The 25,356-nt window shown below is 31.7% G+C and overlaps 2 protein-coding genes across 2 annotated transcripts in view; one reads left to right on the top strand and one right to left on the bottom strand.

Annotated features, from left to right (window-relative positions):
• The window catches only part of LOC107441071 (discoidin domain-containing receptor 2), a 62,025-nt gene extending 46,650 nt beyond the window's left edge, over positions 1 to 15,375 (top strand). The window contains exons 8-13 of the mRNA XM_087167296.1: positions 907 to 960; positions 3,670 to 3,860; positions 6,738 to 6,873; positions 9,352 to 9,626; positions 10,635 to 10,849; positions 13,046 to 15,375. Coding sequence (XP_087023422.1) covers positions 907 to 960; positions 3,670 to 3,860; positions 6,738 to 6,873; positions 9,352 to 9,626; positions 10,635 to 10,820 — 842 coding nt within the window. The 3' untranslated portion in view covers positions 10,821 to 10,849; positions 13,046 to 15,375. The remainder of the gene's footprint in view (positions 1 to 906; positions 961 to 3,669; positions 3,861 to 6,737; positions 6,874 to 9,351; positions 9,627 to 10,634; positions 10,850 to 13,045) is intronic.
• A 3,624-nt stretch (positions 15,376 to 18,999) lies between these two features.
• Positions 19,000 to 24,560, bottom strand: LOC107441070 (uncharacterized). The gene is made up of 4 exons (XM_016054209.4): positions 24,401 to 24,560; positions 23,516 to 23,612; positions 20,759 to 20,873; positions 19,000 to 19,592 (listed from the first exon to the last, which is right to left on the bottom strand). Exons 1-4 carry the CDS (start codon positions 24,447 to 24,449, stop codon positions 19,470 to 19,472), a joined length of 384 nt encoding a protein of 127 aa, XP_015909695.3. The 5' UTR covers positions 24,450 to 24,560; the 3' UTR covers positions 19,000 to 19,469.
• Positions 24,561 to 25,356: the final 796 nt, after the last annotated feature.

Here is a 25,356-nt window from a genome sequence, read left to right as displayed (position 1 = left end):
CCTTTAATTTGCTTGGTTTCACCAAGCAGGCTTGGTGGTATTTGGCAAGTGGCATCAGAAACAACAATAATTGAAATGTTTGCTTATGTTTGTCCCCTCACTTATTTCCGCAGTAAAAATTTCTGTTGGGATTCACTTAATTCATTTCTTAGTGGATATAAGTAATTTTTTTTAAATGTTTCAAGCTGCATAGCTTTATAACCTATGCGGTAATAATGATGAAAAAAATCTTACGAATAGACAAAAAGAGAAAAACCTATATATATAGGTATATATATATATATATATATATATATATATATATATATATATATATATATATATATATATATATATATACACACAGGGTGTTCCAAAATTATCTTTACATCACCTGGCTTGAAATTGATTACAGACTGGAAGTGCTTAGGGCCACCAATGGTGGGCATGTCGAAGTGTACTAAACAAAACTTTATTAGTTGCAGTAATACATGCAAAAGACAGAATATAAATATCTTGTTTATTTTCGAAGTTATGAATTTTTGAAGTTGTAAAGAGAATTTTAGAACACCATATATATATATATATATATTTGGAAAGTTAATTCAATGCTGCATTATCTGGACTCATAAATATTTGAGAGAGTTTAAAATTAATTTTCACATGACAGGGGTGGAGAAATCTCTCTAAGTGAACGACTTTCTTTTGAAACCGTCAGCTTAGCGAGTACAATATTTTTTAAAATATTTATATCTTTTTACTCGTTTTAGAGACCAGGTAATTCTTTACGACTAGTTAACTCAGGTTCGAAATTATAGCTTCGAGTTAAAAGCATTCAGACAGGTGGCATTTATTTGGCGAAAGAGCTTTGAAAAACAGAAATATGTGGTTTGATTTTCACTGAGTTGAAAATTCCTTTTGTTTCAGTTCCCTCCATTGGAAACGTCACAGAAGAAGATCCACCAGCAGCTCCACCTGTCGGTAAGCATCATATGTCTTTTAAATTCAAGGAGATAAAACATCGTATCTAAAATCCTGTGAAATATTTCCAAACCATGCATTCAATGATTCTAAACTAGACCCCCACCCCGAAACCAAAGAATATAGAAAGGAGAAGTCTAGTTCTTAGGGTCTGTAACTAACCTGGGGAACTGCTCAGTTCTGTATGCTATAACAGAAAAACAACTTACAGGGGGAACATCATACTCAGGTTTAACAGAGCATCATATGTATTAAGATCCAACGCATGCGCATTAGAAGCAAAGTGATAGTCAGGTGATCATTTTCTATTATTTTATTTAATATTAGTCGAAAAAATTTTGAATTGTAAGGTATGCAATTTCTTGCATCAACTTAAAAAACGTAATTTTAGATGGCAAAATATAAAATTTCAGGCATAAACGGTGGAATATTTTATGAATAATTGAAAGATTCAATTTCTCAGGAACTATTCAACCGATTTCACCCAAATTTTGTATTTTACCGTGTGAAATGATGCAAAAAATTGTATATCTTACAATTCAACATTTTCCGGCCATTATTAAATAAATTAATAAATATTTAATAAAAATGATTTTTTTCCCATGGAATTATCTTTGGAAAAACGAATTTTATAGTGTGCAAAAAAGTTTCCCATTCGCTATAAAATTTTTCAAGATATAATGAATAACCAATAAAGGTAAAATTAACCTTAAAGGGTCCGAACTTTAGAACGCTCTCCTGACCAAACTATATCGAGACCATGTTCCTAGATTGCGGCTAACCCCCATATTTGGGAGGATCCGAATCCGTCGAAAAAAAGATATATTTATTCAAAGAAAGTACGTTTTTATGTCTGATTTCGTAACTTAAAATATCGTTTGCAATTATTAATTAGCATATTTGAGGTCACCTCCTCGAACCATTAAGAATGAGTTCTAGAACAAGAAAATCCGATTATTAGATCAAAAATTATTCAGGAAAAAAAGGTATATTTATTCAAAGAAAGTACGTTTTTATGTCTGATTTCGTAACTTAAAATATCGTTTGCAATTATTAATTAGCATATTTGAGGTCACCTCCTCGAACCATTAAGAATGAGTTCTAGAACAAGAAAATCCGATCATTAGATCAAAAATTATTCAGGCTAGACCGTTTTTTATTTTGCCCAGTATACAAAAGGAAACGTAAGAAAAAGCGAGTAGTGTACTGCTAAAAATCAAAAAATATATTTTTTTAAAAATTGTTGTTACGGAGGTTCGTTTTTAATCACAACAATACCACGTTTCGACTATCTAATGCTCAGTTAATTGACAATAAAAAAATTATGTTTGTATGAAAAAAGATAAATAATAATATATAAAAAATATATATAAAAATATATATATAAAAATATTTATGAATTATAGTATGCAGGGGTCTGTCCAGACATTTTGTGAAAGGTCCGTTTTTCGTGAAATTGTGAAAAAAATTACTCACATTCTTTCAACCAGGGTCCGCTTTTATGAATTTGTGCAAATAGGGTCCGTTATTGCAAAAAAAAACTTTCTCAAGGAGTTTTTAAATTGTAAAAACATACAAGATTATGCTCAACACTGTAAAATTATAATTGAAAAAATTAAATTTTAAAAAATAAACAACAATTGCTGCTTCTAAATTAGAGATGCAACATACAAATATTTGGTATTTAGACTATACTGCTGAACGGAGAATATTCATTTCGGACGAATAATGGAAGAATCGTCTGCCGAAGACAAAACTTAATTCGCTTACATCCATCTTTCTTGTTTTCTGCCCTGGAAAGGGTTTATTCGATTAACAAAATAATAATGAAGATAAACAAATTTGTGAAGGGCCCGATTACAAGAAAAATCATTTTGTGAAGGGTCCGTTTTTAAGTTGAAATATTTTGTGAAGGATCTGTTTTTATGAAAAGATATTTTGTGAAGGGTCCGTTACCGGACCCAAATTTCTTCTAAACAGACCCCTGGTATGGGTTAATCTAATTGAGAAATATAACATATTTTATCCCTCATTTCAAAATTTAAGTCAAAATTCTTGATGGTTCCCTCAAAATGTTTTGATGGTTTATGTTGGTTTCACTGCGATTCATGATGGTCCAACATCATTTGATGGTTATCCATCATTATCCAACATTTTCCATTATACGGTTTTTGATTTGCCAACAAACTTCCATCATTCCATGATGGAAAATGCTATTTTAATACTATGATGGTTAACCATCAAGATTCTCATGGACAAACAATCCATGATGGTCTAGGATGGTTCCAACGATACATTTCCATGATGGTTTGATGGAAACTCCTGTTGGTTCTCAGGAATATGCAATCAAAACAATATGTTCTTTTTTTGGGGGGGGCATCATAAATCAGTCCGAATTCCGACATTAGGATGATGGTTGTTCAGGATCGTTCCAATATTTGATTTCTAAGAATCTATGATGGAAATTTCTGATAGTTCAACATGAACAAACCATCAAAACAAGCTGCTATTTCTTATGTTGGACCATCATAAATCAGTCCGAATTCCCACATTGGGGTGATGATTTCTTGTGCTGGTTACCATCAAAAATATAATGGTTCATGATGAAATTATTGATGATTACCATCAAGATTATGTTGGTCCATGAGAAAAACCTTCAAAAATTTTAACTTGGACATTAGTGTATTTCTCATCATTGTTTATTTACAGTAAGCACAGCTATGAATGAGGATAGCTTGACCAATGAGTATGTTGGCCTTGTCATTGGGGTACTTGCTGCGGTCATCCTACTGTTGGTTGTGGTCATCTTCATTATTGTTGCGAGAAACAGAAGAAGGAAAACCACGACACACGCCATTCTTAAACAGCCTGTCGATAACAGGGTCACCATCAACATGAAGGTCAGTGCTAAGAGTCTGTCTGATTGTTTTAAAGATTCTTTGTATACAGGGTTTTAAAAAATGTACAATATTTAAGCGAAATCAGTCAAATAGTTTCTGAGGAACCATGGTGGTTCAGAAGATAGTCTTACGAAGTTTCGAATCCCAGCGATGGCTAGTCGATACGAATTCCACACATGGCTCGCACCGACCACAGTGCTGACTTAAAATATTCTCAGTGTTAGACGGATCAGGGGTTACAGTACCCTTGCCATCGGGCAAAAAGTAGGAGATTTTGGTGGTTTTCCTCTACATGTAACGCAAATGCGGATTAGTTCCATCAAAAAGTCCTCTTTGAAGGCAAATTTCTCCCAATTCTTGATGCAGGAGTTCACTTAACTTCGGGATCGGGTTCAAAATGACATCAGTAGTCGTAAACCCGAAATTGGGCCGGCTGTTCAACAACGGTTATAAAATAAAATAGTTTCAGGGAAATGATTTTTTTTTTGTTAAAGTCATTCTTAAGTTTTTATTTCTCGAGAACATTGAACAATTTGAATTTTGTCATTTGAAATAATTTTATTTGTTTACTTGAAATGTTTACAAAAATATTAATTACTAAATTCAGTGTGTTCAGCAGAGGACAAGACTGATTTCAACTAAAAATTTAAAGAAAATAAACTTGTTAATAATGGATGATAGAGAAAGGAAATAAAACGGTGTATATACTGTAAAGATTTCATGCGGGAATTTTAGAATTATTCACAATAGCTGCCAGCATAATAGCTTGAGAAGACTGCAAATTCCCTAGACTATTATCTAATATCCCTGTGATATTCCAATATCAGAAACGCACGATGGTCAGAGGAATACATGGTTCAAACCTCCTAATAAAATTCAATAACCTCTTTTCAAGTGCTAAATATTATTTTTATTATTTAAATTTTAGTTAAATATTATGTAAATTAAATTAAACATTTTTTAATTTCTTTTCATGAGCTGCATGATCTGGGTTCCTAAGCATTTCCAAAAATAATTGGAATATCTTATCGATTTTGATATTTTTTTTATATCTAATTGGAAAAATCTCACCCAAATTGGCATTTTTTTAAAAAGTTTAGTAGCTAGTATAATCTATATCATTTGTCCTTCCTAAAGCTTAAGTAATTCATTACTACTAAAAGGTATATTATTTAAAATTGCAGTTTTGTTTCAAGTGTAAGGTACTTTATCTCTTGCATTTTTACTTTCCAAAATGAAAGAGCTTTGAAAATTACAATTAAGCTTTAATTAACATCGTCGACACCTATCTAGTTAACGATTTTCTAGAAAGTGAAAATATTCGCAAGCTGGATTGACCAGTCAGACACAGACCTCAACCTTATTGAGCCCGGCTGAGGTGGTACATTGTAACTCAATATTTCCAACTAGGTTCCCAAATCAGCCTTACTGAACAAGTGGGTGCATTGGTTCCATTATTTCTAAACTAAAACTAAAGTCAGTGGCGCGACAGCCCATAGAAGGCTAAGGCCTACTGTGCCCATCTCAGTTTTCTTAAACTTGGGCTCTTGCATTATTTCTAGCGTATGAAAACACGATGTACCATTTGTAAAGAAGTCCATTTCCCAGTTGTCTAGAGCACTTCCTCTGATTATAGGTTAAGAAGTTGTGCTATTTAATGTAACATTCAGATCAGTTTCGATTGGGGAGAGAAGTCTCTAAACTCTAAAATGTGGTCCTTCTTGTTTCCATGGCAGCAGAAAACTATGTGTTGGGAAAATATGCACCCTTATTCAATTTCTACTCTCCCTTTGTCTTGTTCCGATTTTCAGTCGTTAATAAAGTACTTTTTATACATCCACTATAACTGAAATACATTTTTTAAAGCATGTAGTGGATAACATTTGATGTTAATACAGTTTTTTCCAGATATTAATTCATTCATTAAATAGGGATGAGTGAAAAACGAAGGGGAATTTTTTGATGGATTAAGCGTTAATCATTGTTTTAAATTTTATTATAAGTGATTCAGTTTTTTGCATAACATCAGTGATATTTTCTAACTTATAGCTCAATTTGAACAAAAAAATAGTTTACTGCGCACATTTAAATATTTAATTATTTTATATTCGCTGTGTCTGATAAATTCAATAAAGAACATCAAGTGATAACACGCGTGATCCACGTCACCAAATTGATACTTTTATAATCTGATACCACGTGCCTTTTTTTGTTCAATTGGGTATAATATAAAAAAAAACACAACTACTTCCACTTAGTAGGAATAACATTTACCATGACGCAATGCTAAATTCTATGCTACTATCCACATAAATCAATTATTAATCAAAAATCGAATATCAATTACTTTTCTTTATAATGCAATAAAATCTGGCTAGCAGCTATTTAAACGATCAAACACTTCGTTTGTTTATTTGTGGCTTGAAGTTGGGCTCTCAGAAAATGCCGTTCATGGGTTAAATTTAGTAGGAATAACACAACCTGTGACGTAGGCTATAGTATACCCAATTCCTGCTATTAGTTCACACTCTCCCTATTATCTTGTTCACATTTTCAATCGTAAATAAAATACTTTTTACTCATCCATTCCAAGTTCAAACACATTTTTTTAAAACTTGTAGTACACTTGATGTTAATACAGTTTTATTCAAATATTATTTCATTAATTAAATGTAACTAATTAATTTTAGTTTTAAATGGAACAAAATATTGTAGTAATTTAATAAAAAATTACTGGAATACAAATTTTCTTTGTTGACTTAGCAATTGACTTTAAATTCTTTTTTTTATATATTACTTGTTTTCTATTTTTGTTTGACACTGAACTGTACTGTAAGAAGTAATGCTAAATAAATTATTTTGTTTATTCCAAAACAGGATTTAAGTTACGCACAGTGTTCCAACGGAATTATGTACAACCACAGCGTCATCTTAGACGAATCTGATCCGGACAACTTGATGTACCAAGAGCCAAAAGATTTTAAAGTTACTTACCTAGAAAGGTACAGCAATGGTATGTTTGAAATTTCATTTCATTTTAGCTATTTCAGAAATATCATTTTATAATAAGGCTTCTGTTTAAAATGATCTTCATTGTTTAACCTGTTTTAAAAAGCACTTAAAAACTACTAATTTTTGAATTTTGATTTTTAATTTTTTTGAGATGAAATAGCGAGATTTCGCAAATTTAATTTAGCTTCTGTATGCTCCAGTACGTCAGATTTCAAGTAATTGGTCGTGCATACGGAAAAGATAACAAACTTACGCTAGTGAGCCGTGATGGCTCAGGGGATAGAGCATTCGCAGTCCATTCAGGTGACCCGGGTTCGAATCCCAGCGATGGTTGGTCATCCGGCTTGCATCTATCACAGTGCTGAACGTGAAAAATCCTCAGTGGTAGAAGGATCATGGATTAGAATCCCCTTGCCATTAGGCTAACTGTGGGAGGTTCTCGTGGTCTTCCACACCATGTAACGCAAATGGAGGTTAGCTCCATCAAAAGTCCCCCACGAAGGCAAAATTCTCCTATTATTGGGTTCGAAATTACAAGGCTAGCTACGACGCTGAGCAATAGTAGGTCGTAAACCCAAAAATTAAGTCGGCAGTTCAACGACTGTTACAAAAATGAAAAAATAAATAATTTAAAAAAAAAATTTTAAAAAACTTACTGATTTCTGCAAAATCTCTTATTTTAACTAACGTAAGTTAAAAAGGCTGACGTAGTGGAATATTATTTCAGTTTTGACCAAAAAATCCAATCAAACACTTATAGTGGATATAGACTAACTCTTTAAAGATGTGGCACACGATTCAAGATGCTTTGCATATGGTGATCTACATAAAACTGCGAATATGTGATCAGAAAAATTTGGTAGATTATAGATTTTGATGAATTCAGTGATAAAGAATGCAGCTTATTTATTATTATTATTATTAATATTTAAAAAATTCTATTGAACATCTCTTTATTATTTAATTAAATTGTAAAGTTAACATAAATACAATTTGTAATTTTAAGGTAGCGAATATATATCTAGTTGTTTATGGAACTAGTGCAATTAGACAATCATAATGTTAAACAAAAACCAATACAATTATTTTTCTTATTGAATGAAGCAATGATTGTAAGATCACACGGTTCGTTAAATGTATCAACTCTCTTAAGTAACACATTCTAACTTCTTTCACAAATATTCTTTCTCAAAGATTTCAATTCTTTCACTATATACAGCTTACATAACACAAAGACTGGTACGAAGCCACGTGGAACAAAAACAAACTATTTATGCATCGAAGTTGCCAGGTACACAAAACAAAAATATATCATGGTTACAATAGAATACATTTATCATCATAGTTGGTCAGACAGCCCAATGTGGGCCAAAGCCTTCCTCTAAAAATTTCTCCATAACATTTTCATTAATTGCGAGAAAATCAGACTCGACCGAGTCAACCCAACTCAACTACGGTTTTCCCCGCTTTCTCGTTCCAGTGGGTCCATAAAAGCAGTATATTTCTTATTGTACTATCACTCCTTCGAATCACGTGGGTCATCCAATTATTTTAATGTATTTAATAATATCGGATTGTTTATAAATCTTGTACAGTTCAAAATTAAATCTCCTTCTCCAGTTATTGTTAATGTATAAAATACAATAATAAATCTAAGTTAAGAAGTAAGTTCAACTCATTCGATGCGAGATACGGCATTTAATTAACTTATCACTAATTAACATTCCAACTTATACAGAGAAACTTAGCTCAACTTTAATACGCTATTTTGCTGATAAAAATTAGCATTGGTGTGGGTATGGAGGATCTTCTTCTTCTTGAAATGAGAGCACCCATGACAAACATTACGAACAAGTCACAAACTAAATCGGAAATTACAGTCTCTGGACAAATAATTAGACGCACTGTAAGATTCTACGTAATATCTTAAATATCAGGGGAGGCTATACAACTTTATTGTTTTTATACGACTAAAACCGGTTTGCAATTGTTTGCGTTCGAGTATCAATGGATTAAATTAGACGATATATAATATAAATTCGACAACTGGATACATTAGACGATGTATAATACAAATATATGATATATATTATATCAGGTATTATATTAGTTTATCATAATAATAAGACCAAACTATTCGACGCACTATAGTGTTTTAATAATTGCATGTTTTGCACGAACTTATAGGCAATGCTTTTATATTTAAACATACATGTAATAGGGTTGTATTCAGGAGATTTTTTATATACTTCCTAATTGTATTTAGTTTTAACGTGTTCCATTACAATGGAAACCATTGATAACGAATTTAGTTTTAGTCGCGTAAAAACAATACAGCTGTATAGTATCACCTGATAGTTAAGATTTTAAAAAGAATCTTGTAGTGGCCAGAGACTGTACTTTACGGAAATGATAAGAAGCTTTTAGAAGTCATTAGCTTTTGAACAGTTCATTTTAATTTCTTTTTTATTTTTTTCAGAATCCACCACTTCCAGAGAATATGCCGTTCCAGACGTCACCATAAGTGCCACCCCAAATAATTTATCCCTCACCAGCAACAACTTCCCCAAAACAACTCTGCCTAAACATTACGCCGCCACAGATGTCGCCAAGCTTCAGAATTTGCAGGGAGTGAGTGGCAACACCGTATACGCTGTTCCAAACATCGACCTCCTCAACAGAGAGGAAGTCAAAGAAATTCCCCACCATCGTCTGCACTATTTAGAGAAGCTTGGCGAAGGCCAATTCAGCGAGGCAAGTTCATCTCTCTGATTTCAGAAAATTGATTATTGAATTGTTAACCACGATCTACTCATTGCAAACAGAATACGGGAGCCGCGATAGCTCAGGGAATAGAGCGTTTGCTTTCCGGCGAACCGGATTCTTATCCCAGCGATGGCTGGTTGAGATGAATCCGCATCCGGCTTACACCGACCACAGTGCTGACGTGAAATATCCTCAGTGGTAGACGGATCATGGATTGGAGTTCTTTTGCCGTCAGGCTAACCGTGGGAGGTTCTCATGGGCTCCCTCTCCATGAAACGCAAATGCGGGTTAGTTCTATCAAAAAGTCTTCCATGAAGACAAATGCCCTCCCATACTAGATACAAGAGCTCCTTTGTCATTTGTATTGGGTTTAAATTTACAAGGATATGGAGTAGTCGTAATTAGTAGTCGTAAACCCGAAAATTTGGATCTGCTGTTCAACGACGGTTATTACAGCTATCTTGGTCTTTCACTGTATGTCCCGGCAATAAAATTTCGTTCTTCACCTTCGGGGGTGCCGGAATTGTTGCTCATTTATCGTTACTCGGAGGGCACCTGTGAACCCAAGTTACGAAAGCGAGAAATTTCACCCACGCCCCACTGCCACAGATACCCAGTCATGGGGCGGGTCACATTCACACATCTCACAACAGAGGACATTACATAGAGAAACATCCATGCCCTGAGCGAGATTCGAATCCGCAGCGATTGCCTATACAGTCAGGCACACTAACCACTCGACCACATGGCCGGCCCTTCTAATGCCCCTTCTTGACAGCTTAAAACTGAAATTAATATTCAGTGCTATTCATGACGTCTCACTTTTCTTTTCTTCTTGCATTTACAAAGACTTTCAGTTCACTGTACAATTATTTGGCAAAAGTAGTATTCTCTAGATATCTGTTTTTAATATATATACTTTTTAATAATGCAGAAGTGTATTTGTTTCTAAAACAATCTTCTATTGGTTGGCATAACGGATTTATGTTTTCACAGCTGTGGCAGCTTGATTTACAAGGCAACTCAGACAGCGTCGGGAATGAAGTATCTGAACAGGAATCTGGTGACCTGTTTTGTGGTAAAAGAACTATCCATCAAGATAGCAGATTTCGACATGCACCCAGACCTGTACTTGGAAGATTACTGCAAAATAGAAGGAAAGGCCATCAAGCTCCTCATTAGGTGGATGCCATGGGAGAACATAACTCTTGGTAAGTGTTCCTAATACAGTTCTCACCATAACCCTTCAAAATCCGATCAACTTAGTACAGTTCTCCCGGTTTTTCGCCAATACGGCAACTAGTGACATTCGTTCATCGAATTCGGTCCCTGATAAAATGGTGGTGGGGGAGTATTGTGGCGTAACTACGATTATTAAACGTCAATTCTCTAGCATATAAGACATGGATTTTATTTTGGGATAGTTTTAGATTGATAAAGGCTGGCATCATCGATAATTCCTTTTCCTACTCTAAACATTTTAACTTTTAAAGATCTCTCACCAAGGAAAATTTTTGGAAAAAGTCATATTTTTAACCAAAGCTTTAATTTTAAACTATAAAGGCCATTTTTCTGTAAAGAATTATCTGAGAACAAACATATAAACTGTTTTAAAAAGTTTTTAAACATTTTCCGCCCCCTTGGCAATATTTTTCCACCTTAAATGAACAACAATATATGTGATTAATTTTTTTGAAATCTTTATAAGCCCAGATAATGCAGTGAAGTATCTTTTTAAATATTAAAAAAATTAGATTAATTGGGTATAATATAGCCTACGTCACAGGTTGTGTTGTTCCTACTAAATTTAACCCATGAACGGCATTTTCTGCGAGCCTAACTTCAAGCCACAAATAAACAAACGAAGTGTTCGATCGCTTAAATAGCTGCTCGCCAGATTTTATTGCATTATAAAGAAAAGTTATTGAAACTAAATACAACTAAATAAACAACAACAACTAAAACAAGTAACAACAACTACTAATAACAATAACTAAATAAACAACAACTAAATTCCATTCGTTTAGCATTGCGTCATATGTTGTTCCTACTAAATCGAAGTAGTTGTGTTTTTTTCATATTATACCCAATTACGCTTTTCATTTTATATATGTTACTGTGGAGGACCGAAATAGGTGGTTGTTGACTTCCACCTGTGAATGTTGACCATCTCATAGTTGTTTTGGTAAATATCCGAAATATATATTAGGTCCAGTTAAGTGCCACTGCCCGGTATGTCCTACATCAATGTTTTTTTTTTATGGTCAAGTGCCTAGTATGTTTTTAACTGGAACACTGATGTTTCTTTTATTCTATTCTCAGCAGATATTAAAATATTGGATAATAATATCAACGAATAATTTAATTGGATATAACAAATATTTCGAACATTCACCAAAGAGCGACTATGTGATTGTTAACATCCACCGGTGAAAGTCGACATTCTCTTGATTTCGGTCATTCATGGTAACCTATAGGGGAGAGTGGGGTCAATTGTAACAGGGTACGATTGTAACAGAGCAAAAATTTCGAGTGTCTGGTTCTAGATTTGGTTCCTAGTTGGCGCACAAGGTGTATTTAATAAATCTACATGTACACCCCTGCTGGCAACCATTTTTATGTACTTTTGAAAGAGTTACATCACAAAAGATATTTTCACGCTACGTAAGTACGTTTTTTGGTATTAGAATATTATATTGTAACAAAGTAATTTTGCTTAAACAAATAAAAATTATTAACCGAATATGTAATTGGACACCTTAATTAACATTTCAAAGGAAAAAAGATTAGTTTTGTTAATTAACTAGCATTGTTTTTAACAAATGAAGCTGAAATGGTGTCTTGGGGACGATTGTAACAGCTGAAAATAAATAATCTTATGTTTACAAACCATTACTTAACTCTTTAAGAACCACCAATAGTTTCCTATATCATTTATATTATGTTGCATGTGCATTATTTAATTTGTCCCCTTTCACAGCATAAATTAAAATTTTTAACCCCCTAAAATTAAAAGTTTAACCCTTTAGGTCTGTGCTCATTATTATTTATATTCCTAAAATATCGCTACTATTTTGATCAATGAAAAAATATATCACAACTATGATAATATGTGTAATTAACTATGTTTTAGTTGAATTTATGAACTGTTACAATTGACCCCGTAAGTGGGGACGATTGTAACAAGTTCACGACTGTCAGAAATTGTTAATAATTAATATAATAACATTTAAAATAAGGTATTTATTCTTTTTTCTAGTAGAGGATAGTCTACTTTACTCGTCTGTCAATTAACAATAATAATATATTGCATTTTTTGTTAGTTAAAAATAGCTAAGTAAAAAATGTTACAATTGACCCCACTCTCCCCTATATATTTAATAATTGTTCTATTGTTATTATTTTAGGGTAAATTCACCACCAGAAACGATGTTTGGGCTTTCTGCATGACTCTGTGGAAGATTTTGATATTTTCCAAACAGCAGCCGAATATACGAATGACAAAGTCATGGAAATGGTCAGTCACTTCTTCCACAATGATGGACGGCAGATACATTGACCGCAATCCACCTCCACACTCAAGAAATATATAATCTGTTCAGAGAATGCTGGCAACGAAATGACCAAAACAGACCGGATATTCACCTCTTCCTTCAAAGAAAACATCTCTGACATGCTCACTGAATTTGTTAATGAAGTCCATATTACTGTCTAACTCGGCAATAATGAACTCCGGATATAGTGAACTTTTTCAGTAGGTTCCATCCGAACTGTTTTTTTTAACTAGTTTTATTTCATACGCTAAAAGTAGCCAGTTGAGAAACGAGTGCAAAAATTTTTTCATAGTTAATATTTCAAATATTTCTGTCAAACCACGCTATAATGAACTCCGGATATAGTGAACCTCTTCAGTTGGTCACATCCGAACTGTTTTTTAACTTTCTGACACTAAAAGTAGCCTTTTGAAAAATGGGTGCAAAAATATTTTTCGAAGTTAATATTTAAATAAATGTAACAATTGATGTAATAAGGGGCTCAAAGGTATATAATTATGACGTTTGATCTAAAAAAAGATAATAACGCATATAAAATTAGTACATATGTTAAAAAAGTGTTTGAAATTAGTTTGAAATAGTAATATTTCTGAAAGGAATTTTAATAAGTATATTGTTTATAGTGGACATATTGGTGCGTCTGCAAAAGTTTCACAATAGCGGAGTTCAGCTGTATTTGACTACTTGTTCTGTTCGTAAACGCTCATCTACAATTTTTACAGCACATCTATTTATTAAATGCTATTTACATCGTAAAATGATAATTTCTAGCAGAAGGATAATTCTAAATTTCTTAGAATATTTGTCTCTCACACAAAGATTAGTGAGACGTTTTTAGCTGCATTAAGAAGATTGTTTCTGATTATTATTAATCTGATATTTACTTTAGCGCTTTTAACTTAATCAAAAAAAAATTTCTGTTCTAATTATTACATTTTTGTTTTTAATTTAATGTGAAGAGTACTTCTAATCAGGACTGTTACTTTCTTACCATTTTCAGATATTCTAAAAATGAAATCTTTTTTTTAAAACAAAATATGAAGATTAAAAGTATAGTCGCTATTGAATTATTTTTAAGAAAAGAAATGTTCCTTTTTTTTCTGCATAAGAGACAAGATTATGCAAAAACTTAGTCCTAACAAACGTTAAATTTCTAAGCAGAATATTACGCAATCATGCTTTTAAAATAAATTTAAAAAGGTGAAGAAATAAAACTTCGCCAATTTATTCTTATAATAACTATTACCGTGAATGGCCAAAATCAAGAGAATGTCAACCTTCACCTGTGAATGTCAACAATCACATAGTCACTTCTGTGAATGTCCGAAATATTTTGTATATCCGATTCGATATTAATTTATTGGCTGATATTATTATATTTATTCTATATTTTAATATCTGCTGAGGGTAGATTAGGGGAAACATCATTGTTCGGAGTATCGGTTAAATGCATTATACACTTGATCTTAAAAAAAACATTGTTGTTGGGCATATCGGACAATTGTATAAGGCTTAGCTATAGGCGAACCTAGGCGACTATGTGATTGTCAACATTCACCGATGGTAGTCAACAACCACTAATCTCGGCCATTCACTTTAACATATCTGAAACCGAACAATAAAAGACAGTAATAATCTTTTTAACTTCTAGAAGTGTTTGATAACGTTTTATTGTCAGAGAGAAGTGGCATGTTAAAATGTCACTGATGGTGCAATGTCATCGTAATAATTTCAACTCTTTTGATCATGTGAGGTGTTACTGGATGATGTTCTGTTAACAAAGAGGTGACATGTAACTGACATGACATCAGCAAAGTAAAAACAATAATTCCAACAATTAGGGAAAGGTGGCGTTCCATTGTCAAAAAGAAGTGACATACATAAAGGTATCACTGATTCTGGAGATGCAGTTTTAGGTGCTAACTTCTATCGAATATGTGCTGTGGTTCACAAAGACTATTCAAAGTGTCATTGCTCAAGAGCTTTTTTAAGATATGTTTCTTTTTTACATAGAGATAAACACGTTATTTCATGCACCTTTTGCAAATCTTCCATTTGTTCATGTTTTGTATGAGACTACTAAAGACATTTTATCAGAACATTTCGCATTGTTTTATGCAATTCGAAAGTTAAAGAGCTTAGTGAAAGAATTGATGTTAGTTTGAGAACGCATGGAAATATTTTTCAAAACATATGATACAATTATAAATTTACAAAACGCTTTATTCCATTAGGCTTAGCGGCAGAAGAACACATTATTCCATTTGGCTTAGCAGCTTAGAAGTTTGGTATGAAGTGAGTGAGAGATGATTGAGAAAATATCTTTTGAGATATGGATGATTGACTGAATGGCAAACGATATCAAGCTTCCTAAAGCCAGAAGAAATTTGGAAAATTTCCAGTGTATCCCTCCTCTGATGAGGCAATGTGTGATGAGGCAGGCTCAATATTCTAGAAAGTTTTATTATTGCGATTTGTGTTTAAATTTACGCGTGATTTTACTATTCATAACAGTTTTCCGTGATTTATAAATTCTAACAGGTCTTGAGACTCAAGCAAATTTATCAAAATTAGTATCACACCATAAATAAAGTGTTAGGTTAGCCAGGTTTTGAATGTTGTCCCTTATTCAGCTATACTTGTGTAAAATAACACAGTCTGATATTTTTGGGTAGTCAAGCTTGGGGAGTCTTCCGAATTAATTTGTTGTTTGTTTCGTTCAAATTTAAATTGAAAAAAAAAGCGATACAGTGTACATACAATTGTATGCACACTACAAATATAATATTAAATGGCATGCTTTTCCAAGCCTAGGCGTTAAATTAATTGAAAATAGTAAGCCAGAATTCTTTTGACGAATTTTTACCCCCTAGAGCCACCTGTGCTTAGCCTTACATGGTCAAGGAGCAGTGGCGGCTCAGGAGATAGAACTTTCGCCTCCCAATGAGGTGACCCGGGTTTGATCCGAATTCCGCACCCGGCTCGCTCGGTGCTGACGTAAAATATATCCTCAGTTGTAGACGGATCAGAGGTTAGAGTTCTCTTCCAGTTAGGCTGACCCTGAAAGTTTTTCGTGGTTTTCCACACCATGTAGCGCAAATGAAGGTTAGTTCCATCAAAATGCCCTCCACGAAGGCAAACTTTCTCCCAATACTTGATCCAGGAGCTCCCCTGTCTTCTGGATTGGGTTCAAAATTGCAAGGCTACGGAGTTAAACATTAGTACTCGTAAACCCGAAGAATTGGGTCGGCTGTTTAACTATGATTATAAAATAAAAATTAATGGTCGCCAAACGACCACAGAGCAACTTAAATAACAAATGGCAATTAAAAAATTGTCTGACGGTCGCCAACAGATCGCCATTTAATTTTTGTCGAAAATACTCCTCGTGTACATTTTATTGTTATTATTTATTAATAAATTTGGAAAAAAATATGAATATTTTATATTCTGAAAATTATGTTATTCGCCGCTTGTTTCAAATTTTCCTTCGTTTTCAGACATGAACCTTGACTTGTTTACCATATTTTGAGAAATGTTTCAAAAATAATGTTTATCGTTTAAGATTTTCTATTTTTTTAAAAAGTGGTCAGTATTAAAAATGCTACGACTGGTCACTACAAGTTCCTAATTTTGTCCTACACTGTGCACACAAGAATAAAAAAATAACTTTTGAATATCAGATCGATTTTTGCTTACCCTAAATATGTCTAATAAATGGACTCGCTATGGCTCTGGGGATAGAGCGTGCGCCTTCCACTCAGTCGAACCGGGTTCGAATCCCAACGTTAACTGGTCGATAAGAATACTCATCTGGCTTGCACCGTCCGCAATGCTGACGTAAAATATTCGCAGTGGTAGACGGATCATGATTTAGAGTCCCTTTACCGTGAGGCTTCTTCTCCATGTAACGCAAATTTGGTTTAGTTCCATCGAAAAGTAGCAAATTTCTCCCACTTCAGGGGTTCCCTTGTCTTCTGGATTGGGTTCAAAATGACAAGGCTGCGGAGTTGAACAATAGCAGTCGTAAGCCCAATATATTGCGTCGACTGTTCAACGACGGTTATAAAAGAAAAAAATAAATAGAGCAGATGATGTTTTTAAGTCTGAATAAAAATATCTTTTGGGTATTTGGATTTTAGATGCTTCAAATTTAGTCCCATTCTGAGAAATGGAGTTTAGTTTGATATACAAGTTTTGACCTCTTAAATTTTAATTATCATGTGCATTTTACTGATATTCTTTCACTGAAGCTCTTCTTCTTGATGTATCTGTTAAAATGAAATGATAGCCGTCTCAATGCATTTTTGAAGACAATTTTGTACAAAAAGGGAACAGTGATTTTATATACAATTGAGGAAACTGTGATCGTCAAATATAATTTATACTTAAAAGCACTCGTGTATATATTCAGAACACAATATTCTCCATTTGTGCTATATGTGATTATTTAACACTTAAAAATAATTATTATTTTAAAGTAGGGAGTTTCTTTCCCAGTGAAAAAAGGCCTTCCCGGAAGAAATAAGTTTCTTCGATCCCGAGTGGAAGAAATGGAAGAAACCATTTTTTCAAATAGTTAATATATCATTTTTAAATAAGCGAAAACTAAAAAGTTACGATAGGAAAAAGTAATTAATTTAACGAATTTCTTAATCAATTAAAATAACTGTAAATCTTTACTTTACTTAATATTAAAAACCTTTAAAATAACATAATCATACTACTTCCCTGAGGCATCACATACTAAAAGCGTATATTGAATTCACAATTATAAATAGCATGCTTATTTTTTTTTATTCATATACTGTTAAATATGAATATGCAAATGATTTAGAACTTGACGATCAGCTTCATGTACAATGAGATGCGAGCAAAAATAGTATTTAATATATATCCACCCGTTTGTTAAGCGAAAATATTAAATTACGGTAGTGAACTTATCAAATTTGTTTACTAATAAACTAACATTTGGACTAATAGATAATAAAATTTGGATAATAATATTTGCTAATAGATAATAATACTTGGACTGGGAAGTGGAGGCACAAGCGTAAGAAAGCAGAATCCCTTTTAGTATAAATATATGTTAAGTGAATAATTTTAACTTTAGTAGAAAAATCTTTTCTGCCAATAAACAACAATTGTTTAGAAGCAATCATCGGGGTTGATGAGCGGCAGCGAACTTGGGGCTTAGCCCCTTAATATAAAATAAAGAAATAATGATCTTGTGAAGGAAAAATAAATTTTTGCAACAGGAGATAAATAGTCAATACTTAAAGCAAAAAAGTTTAAAAAAATTCGCAAAAAAGCACTTAAAATTGAAATAACGAAATAATTAAAAAAAAACTTTGAGTACAGTTCATAAACAAAAGTGTTCTCTAGAGCGGTCCGCATGATATTTTTTCCAACAATTTTAACACCCTAGCTATTCAAGCTTCTGAAAGTTTTGGGCATCAAAGGAAAATGTAACGTTAAGTTTAACTCCTGAAACAGCGACGTTCTTATAATACACCTAAATTTTTGTAACGCTATTTTTTAGTTTCTTCCATTTCGTCCACTATTTTGTTCAGTTTCTCCGAATAACCCTGACTATGGAGAAAATTATTTCTTGGAAGAAAAAGTTTTCTTTCTTACTAAGAGTTTCTCCTAATTTAATATGAGTTAACGTCAAATTATTCTTTAAGTTTAATTATTTCTTCATTTTTCATATGACAATTGTTAAATTAATCTATTCATTCAGTAAATTGAATGGAGTGTTTTTGTAAATAAGTGTGAATGATAAATCTCACTTTGCTCAAATAATGTATGTTTCAAAATCTTTTATTTGCACACGCAAGCATGTGATTGTCCATATTTTCATAATCAATATTTATTCACAAAAAAAGTTGAAACTTTCACTGCACATATCTTATGTCAAGCAACTAATTTTTTTGTAAATAATAATAAAAGAATTAAAACTGAGTCAAATGTTAATTTTTTGACATGCACATTTAAAAATATATATATCTTGTTGTAAATATATATATATCTTGTCGTCGGCCATGAAGGCAGAGGAGTTGCGATTGTTCTTATTTTCCAGTGGTGCCATCTATCCGAAAATTTGACTTCTGCCACACTCATACGTCACACTCGTTTTAATAGGGCGGAAACCATTCACAGATTGACCTGAATGAGCCTAATTTTGACCTGAACCAGAAGACGATCACAATTGTAAAACCATTTAAAAAACAGCAAAATAATTTTTAAAGACTTTTTTTTATTTAAATGAAATATCTTAAGAACATATAGCTTCCTTATAAGCAACAGGAACAAGATCCGAAATTATTTTCAATCTTTCTTTGTTCAGAGATATGATGGAACCTCTTTGCTTTTCGATTTTTGAAGTCATAACCAGAACCTGAAATTGAAATATGGTATTAATTCTTGATAATAATTATTAACAGAGTCAAATGAACATTTTTTTATGGATTGATATGTCATTTGAAAATAAACAACAAATAAAAACATCAAATTTTTTAACCTTTATAAACACGAGTTTATTTGAACAGAAATTGGTTTTAAATTAACCATTTTCTTTCATAATACAAGTTACATTCGTAACTAATCAGTTATTTTCCCAATATCATATAAAAAAATTGGCTGTGGGCAAAGAAAAAAAAAGACAACACCTTGAATAACTTTTAATCTGATGATCGGATTTTTTCGAAATTCAATTTTAATGATTTGAAATGTTTGAAATAATAATTTTAAATATTTTAAATTATTTTTGCAGACGATAAAATAGGTTGCAAAATCATATGCGAAAACGTACTTTCTCTGAATAATCATAACGTTTTTCATCGAATTTAGGTTCTTGACACTTAAAATATAGGGATAGTAGCAATTTGGAAAATATTGTCCCAATAGTTCAGTTAAACAAAAGTGTTTGATTTCCTTAAATGTTAATTCGTTTTTTGCGTTGAACTCGGGAATTTTTTAAGCGAATCAAAAAAAAATTTTGAACAAGACAGTTATAAAATTGCTTTTTCCAAAAAAAAAAAATTATTAAATAATTTTTAACAATTATTTACTATTTTTTATATTTAATAATAATCGAATATTTTTTTGAATTGTAAGGTATACAATTAAAATTATTTTAAAATGTGTATTTTTTAATGAGAAAATACAAAATATGAAAGAAATTGGTCGAGTAGTTCTCAAGAAATAAAATTTTAAATATATATACACACACACACACACATATATATATATATATATATATATATATATATATATATATATATATATATATATATATATATATATATATATATATATATATATATATATATATATATATATATATATATATATATATATATATATATATATATATATATATATATATATATATGCTTGTTTAACTCTCCCATTCTGGTTGTTTTAAAGCTTAGGTCCTATATGTTAATTTATGTAAAAGTTAATAAGGTTCGGATCAGGTTCTGTCCACTTCATCTTATGGGGGCTGTTGAAAGATAGAGGTTTGAGAAAAACGTATGTTCAACACTTATTCTGAATACAAACCTTGATGAGAAGTTCGGTGGATGGATTCTTTTTGAGTTCTTCAAGAATATAAAATAGACCAATATTCATTCCCATTACTCTTTCATCCACGGCTGTTGTTTCACATTTACTCGTCCTGTTAAGGAAGAATAGCAACAGTTTCTATAAATTGATTGAAAGAGCATTCTGCTCGGGCTTTTGATTAAAACACAAGGTGTTTTGTAAAGACCACCCTTACTATGTCCTCAAATAAAAAAAAAGGCACAAATTATTAAATAAAAACTAAAAACGCAATCGAAATATGATAAATCACTGTTGAGGAAGGCGAGAATATGAAACACTGAAACCTGCTTGATTGTAAGAAAAAAATTTGAAAGTGTTTCAAATAATCGTCTCTTAATCCTCCTCTGTTTCTTCTAAAATCGAACAGGTTTTATTGTTTCGCACACCCATTTTGTTTAACTGTAACGAATCAGATTTTAATTACGTTTTAATTTTTTTTACTATCAACTTGGTTCATAGTTTTTAATCTTAGTTTATGATAAGGATTCTCATGAAGGTCGGACTTTACGGAACAGTCCTTTATAGTTCTTTAAATTGAAAAAATGTGGTCAGTTTTGGAAGAAAAAGATTTTATCGCGATAAAAGTACGAAAATCTAAACTTGCGCGTATGATTTAATCACTTTTATTTAGACTTTTAGACATAACGGGATTAGAGCTCGTCTGTTTCTTTCCAGATGAAATTAAGCAAAACCGAAATCAGTCAATAATTTTGATTATAATAAAATACAATTATTTTATTTTTATTTTATAACCGTTGTTGAGCAGCTGACCCAATTTTTTGGGTTTACGACTACTGAAGTTCACCTCGGTAGACTTGTAATTTAGAACCCAATCCAGAAGACAAGGGAACTCCTGGATCAAGTATTGGAAGAAATTAGCCTTCGTGAAGTACTTTTGGATGGAACTAACCGGCATTTGCGTTACATGGAGAGGAAAACCTCTCATTGTTAGCCCGAGCCGGAGTGTGTCTTATTGTTAGTGCAAGCCGGATGCAGTACCCGGTTCATCTCATTGGAAGAGGATCCCCTGAGCCATCGCGGTTCAAAGTACAATTATATAATAAAGGTGAAGTACAATTATGAACATATTATGAACATGTCCTTACTTGCTGAATAGAATGCCGTCATGCAGGAAATACATGCAGATGCAATTACAATGATTTTACTTATATGCATGATTTTACAATACATATCATTTTACTGTATGATTCTACTATATGATGCTGCTATACAGATGATTTCAGTATATGCAATATTTTATTATATAGATTATTTTATTATGTGATTTTACTGTAATTTTAAGAAAATGCAGATGTCCTTGTTATGTGGTCAACTGTTTCAAATATCAAGAACCAACAAGGGAAGGCTGGACACTTATGAGGAAACTACTTTTAAATTTTCTACCTAAGCATTATTAAGACTACAGAAATTGCCCTGTCATGACAGAAAAATTTTAATTAAGATTCTAAACTAAAATGGAGTAATTCGAAAGTATTTTTGCAGTAATCACCAATTTAAATTCAAAATGGGCTGAAAGAGAAGACAGTAAAGAACAATTGTTTTAGCTATGCTTGTAATTTTTTTAATTAAATCAACAAATTTGGTTGAGCTGCAAATTACCTTTTGCTTGTTGATCATTTCTTCTCTTTTTGGACATTTAATTTTTCAACACTTTCAGTTGGTGGTATATTTAAAACACTATCTGCGTCGACATAAAACATGAATATTTGAATATTTCTTTTCAGATTAAAATAAAATTGATGATTTTATTATATGGAAATATTAATTGCATTTCATATAAAATTTTATTAACTAAAAAACTCTTATATGATTTTTAAAATATATGATTATTATAATTTTATGTAAGAAAATTTTGTTGCGTGTTCATTGTAACAAAATGAACAAGTCTTTGAATTTGAAAATAACCAACAGTACTTGAAAAAATTATTTGAAATTAGGAATACAGATGGCATATGAATTAAAAAGTTATAAATGAAAAGCAATTATACTTGTTATTAATATAGGGATAGCCTTACATTAAAACTATAACCGTTCAAATTGAAACGGTTTTTATCTCTTTCGCGTATTTTATATTTTAAAAAATTTCGATATAATGTTAATATCTGATAACATCTAACCTCTCGTTCTCTTTTTTTTTAAATTTTATTAATACACTTTGTTTTACAGTCAAACCTCGTTAACGCGAAGTCTGCGAAGCAGTTTCGCGTTAATAAGATTCAAATGTATTACTTTTGATATCAATTAAGATGGGGGCTTGTAAAATGAATATTTAGTGAGTGATATGCTCATTTTTATTCCATGTATTTATGGATGAATGGTCATTTCTTAAAGCAAAGTAATAATAATGAATAAATAAATAAATTATAATTAGAAAAAAAGCACTTAATATTCAGCAAAAAGTAGCTTTAATTTCAAACAAATTAGAGTTTCAAGTTTAAAAATTAAAATTTTTCATCATACTACATTTTTAATTTTTTCTAGTAGCAAAGTAATGTCAAGTGGGTCTCCTAAAACAGCACTTGCGATTTTTTTAATATATAGAGAAATATAAAAGGTAGAGCTTAAGTGAAAAAAATATTTTTTTTCTTAAAAATGTGTTGACCCCTAGACGCTATAAATTTTGTCGTGACTTTTTTATTATAACTATATGAGTGATGTGATCAAGTAATGTAAAAGGAAGAAAAGAGCACTTACGTGCTTTCCGCAACATCATTATCATCGGTAGAATCAGTAAGTCGGTCAATTACTGATTCATCCTCTAAAGAATCAGTCAAGTTCTGGGCTGAGATCACTAGAAAAAGAACCCTATTGACTATTAAACATTTTATGAAACGCTATTTTCATCTATTTTATAGATATTGAAAAATTTAATATTGCTGTCAAACTTCTAAATATTTTTTTTACATTCACTTTTTAAAAAATTCCGAAATAAAACCAGTTTTAAAATTAGATTTCTTGTATACTTTTGAACACAATCACTTAAAAATTCCATTTAAAAAAGAAAATTCCCCATTTTTTTTTCGAACAATTTCAATTTATTTCTAGTCTGGTCCCGACTCTGAGTCGAAGATCGAATCCAGCTTCATCCAGAACAGAGTCCGAGTCTCTAAAAACAGGACGACCACGGATCAGTGCATTTTTAGATATTATATCCATTACTCTAACCATTTTTAAATAAAATTCAATCCTTTTATTAAAAAAAATCTTAATTTTGAATATATTTACTACAATTTTTAATTATTATTTTAATATTATTTGTAACATTTAAAAAAAAAATTAAATATTTTCGGACGAAATTCATGTTCAAAAATTAATTAATTACTAATGTGAGATACATTTGAAGCTTTTTTCTCCTCACTTTTGAGAAAAAAGTTCTTTTAATGAAGTAGATAAAAAATTTGAAATACTTTTAACCCTAGTTCAATTATCTAGTATCCAAAGATATTTTTAACTTTCTTTTAAATGTAAGAAAGACATCGGATTATTTTTTCTACATTCTTCATATTTTATTTTTAAAATTATTTATACCCAATGATAAGCGGAGGAATGAAGACATGTCGATTAATATAGGTTAATTACCTGAACTGCAGAGAATCACCCCAAAAACGAAAAGTTTCATTCGCGTCATTTTCGCAAAAAGACTGTTTAGCAGCTCCCTTAAAAGCAATTTTTCTTATCTTTTATCAACGACAAATTTACAATATATTGTATTTGTGAGGGAAACAGTTTCAGGAAAAAATATGTTTAAATTAGGATTATTTAATAAATATCATCATTTGTGGTTGTAGATAAAAAAAAATGTATATGTTTAAGTAAATATTGCTTACTTGTTTGCAGCTTTGATTCTATTTTTATTCAAGGTCCGTAAGCATAGTTTTGGAAATTTTTGACCCCCTTCGGCCTTGTTAACAAAAATAAGCAAGTCACGAACCTTCTCCACGCTAACGTAAGAAAGTCGCAATCCCCTTGTTTTTCTCTTAAACGTTTTACTTTTTTTGTAATAAACATTCTAATTTTAGAATTAAATTCATACGCACGATTTTACTTTCCACAGAATAAAATTTACCTTCTCATTCATTTAATAAAGCTTTGAGTAAAATATTTTTTTTACGAATCTTATGTTTTTTTCTCTTGAGATTAAAACTCTTTACCTCTGATACTCTTTAAAGACATTATTTTCCTAGATCGGTTTAGATTTGCATGGTACTTTTTACACTGTTGTTGCTTTTTTTTAAAAGTTCAAATTTCCCCCCTCTCTCTCTCCGATATATTCCTGATCAGTATTTTATTTTATAACCATCGTTGAACAGCCGACCCACTCTTTTGGATTTACGACTACAAATGTTCAACTCCGTAGATTTGAAATTTTGAACCCAATTCAGAAGACAAGGAAACAACTTGATCAAGTATTGGGAGAAATTTCCCTCCGTGGAGAAGTTTTTGATGGAACTAGTCAGCATTTGCGTTACAAGAAGAGGAAAACCACGAAAACATCCCACGCTTAGCCTGATGGCCCTAGGAGACCCTAACCCATG

Source organism: Parasteatoda tepidariorum, chromosome 7 (assembly GCF_982258835.1).
Source record: "Parasteatoda tepidariorum strain Cologne lab strain chromosome 7, Ptep-v5.0, whole genome shotgun sequence".
Classification (NCBI taxonomy): domain Eukaryota; kingdom Metazoa; phylum Arthropoda; class Arachnida; order Araneae; family Theridiidae; genus Parasteatoda; species Parasteatoda tepidariorum.
Note: the sequence above shows the minus strand (reverse complement) of the source record. Positions and strands in the feature narration are given on the sequence as shown.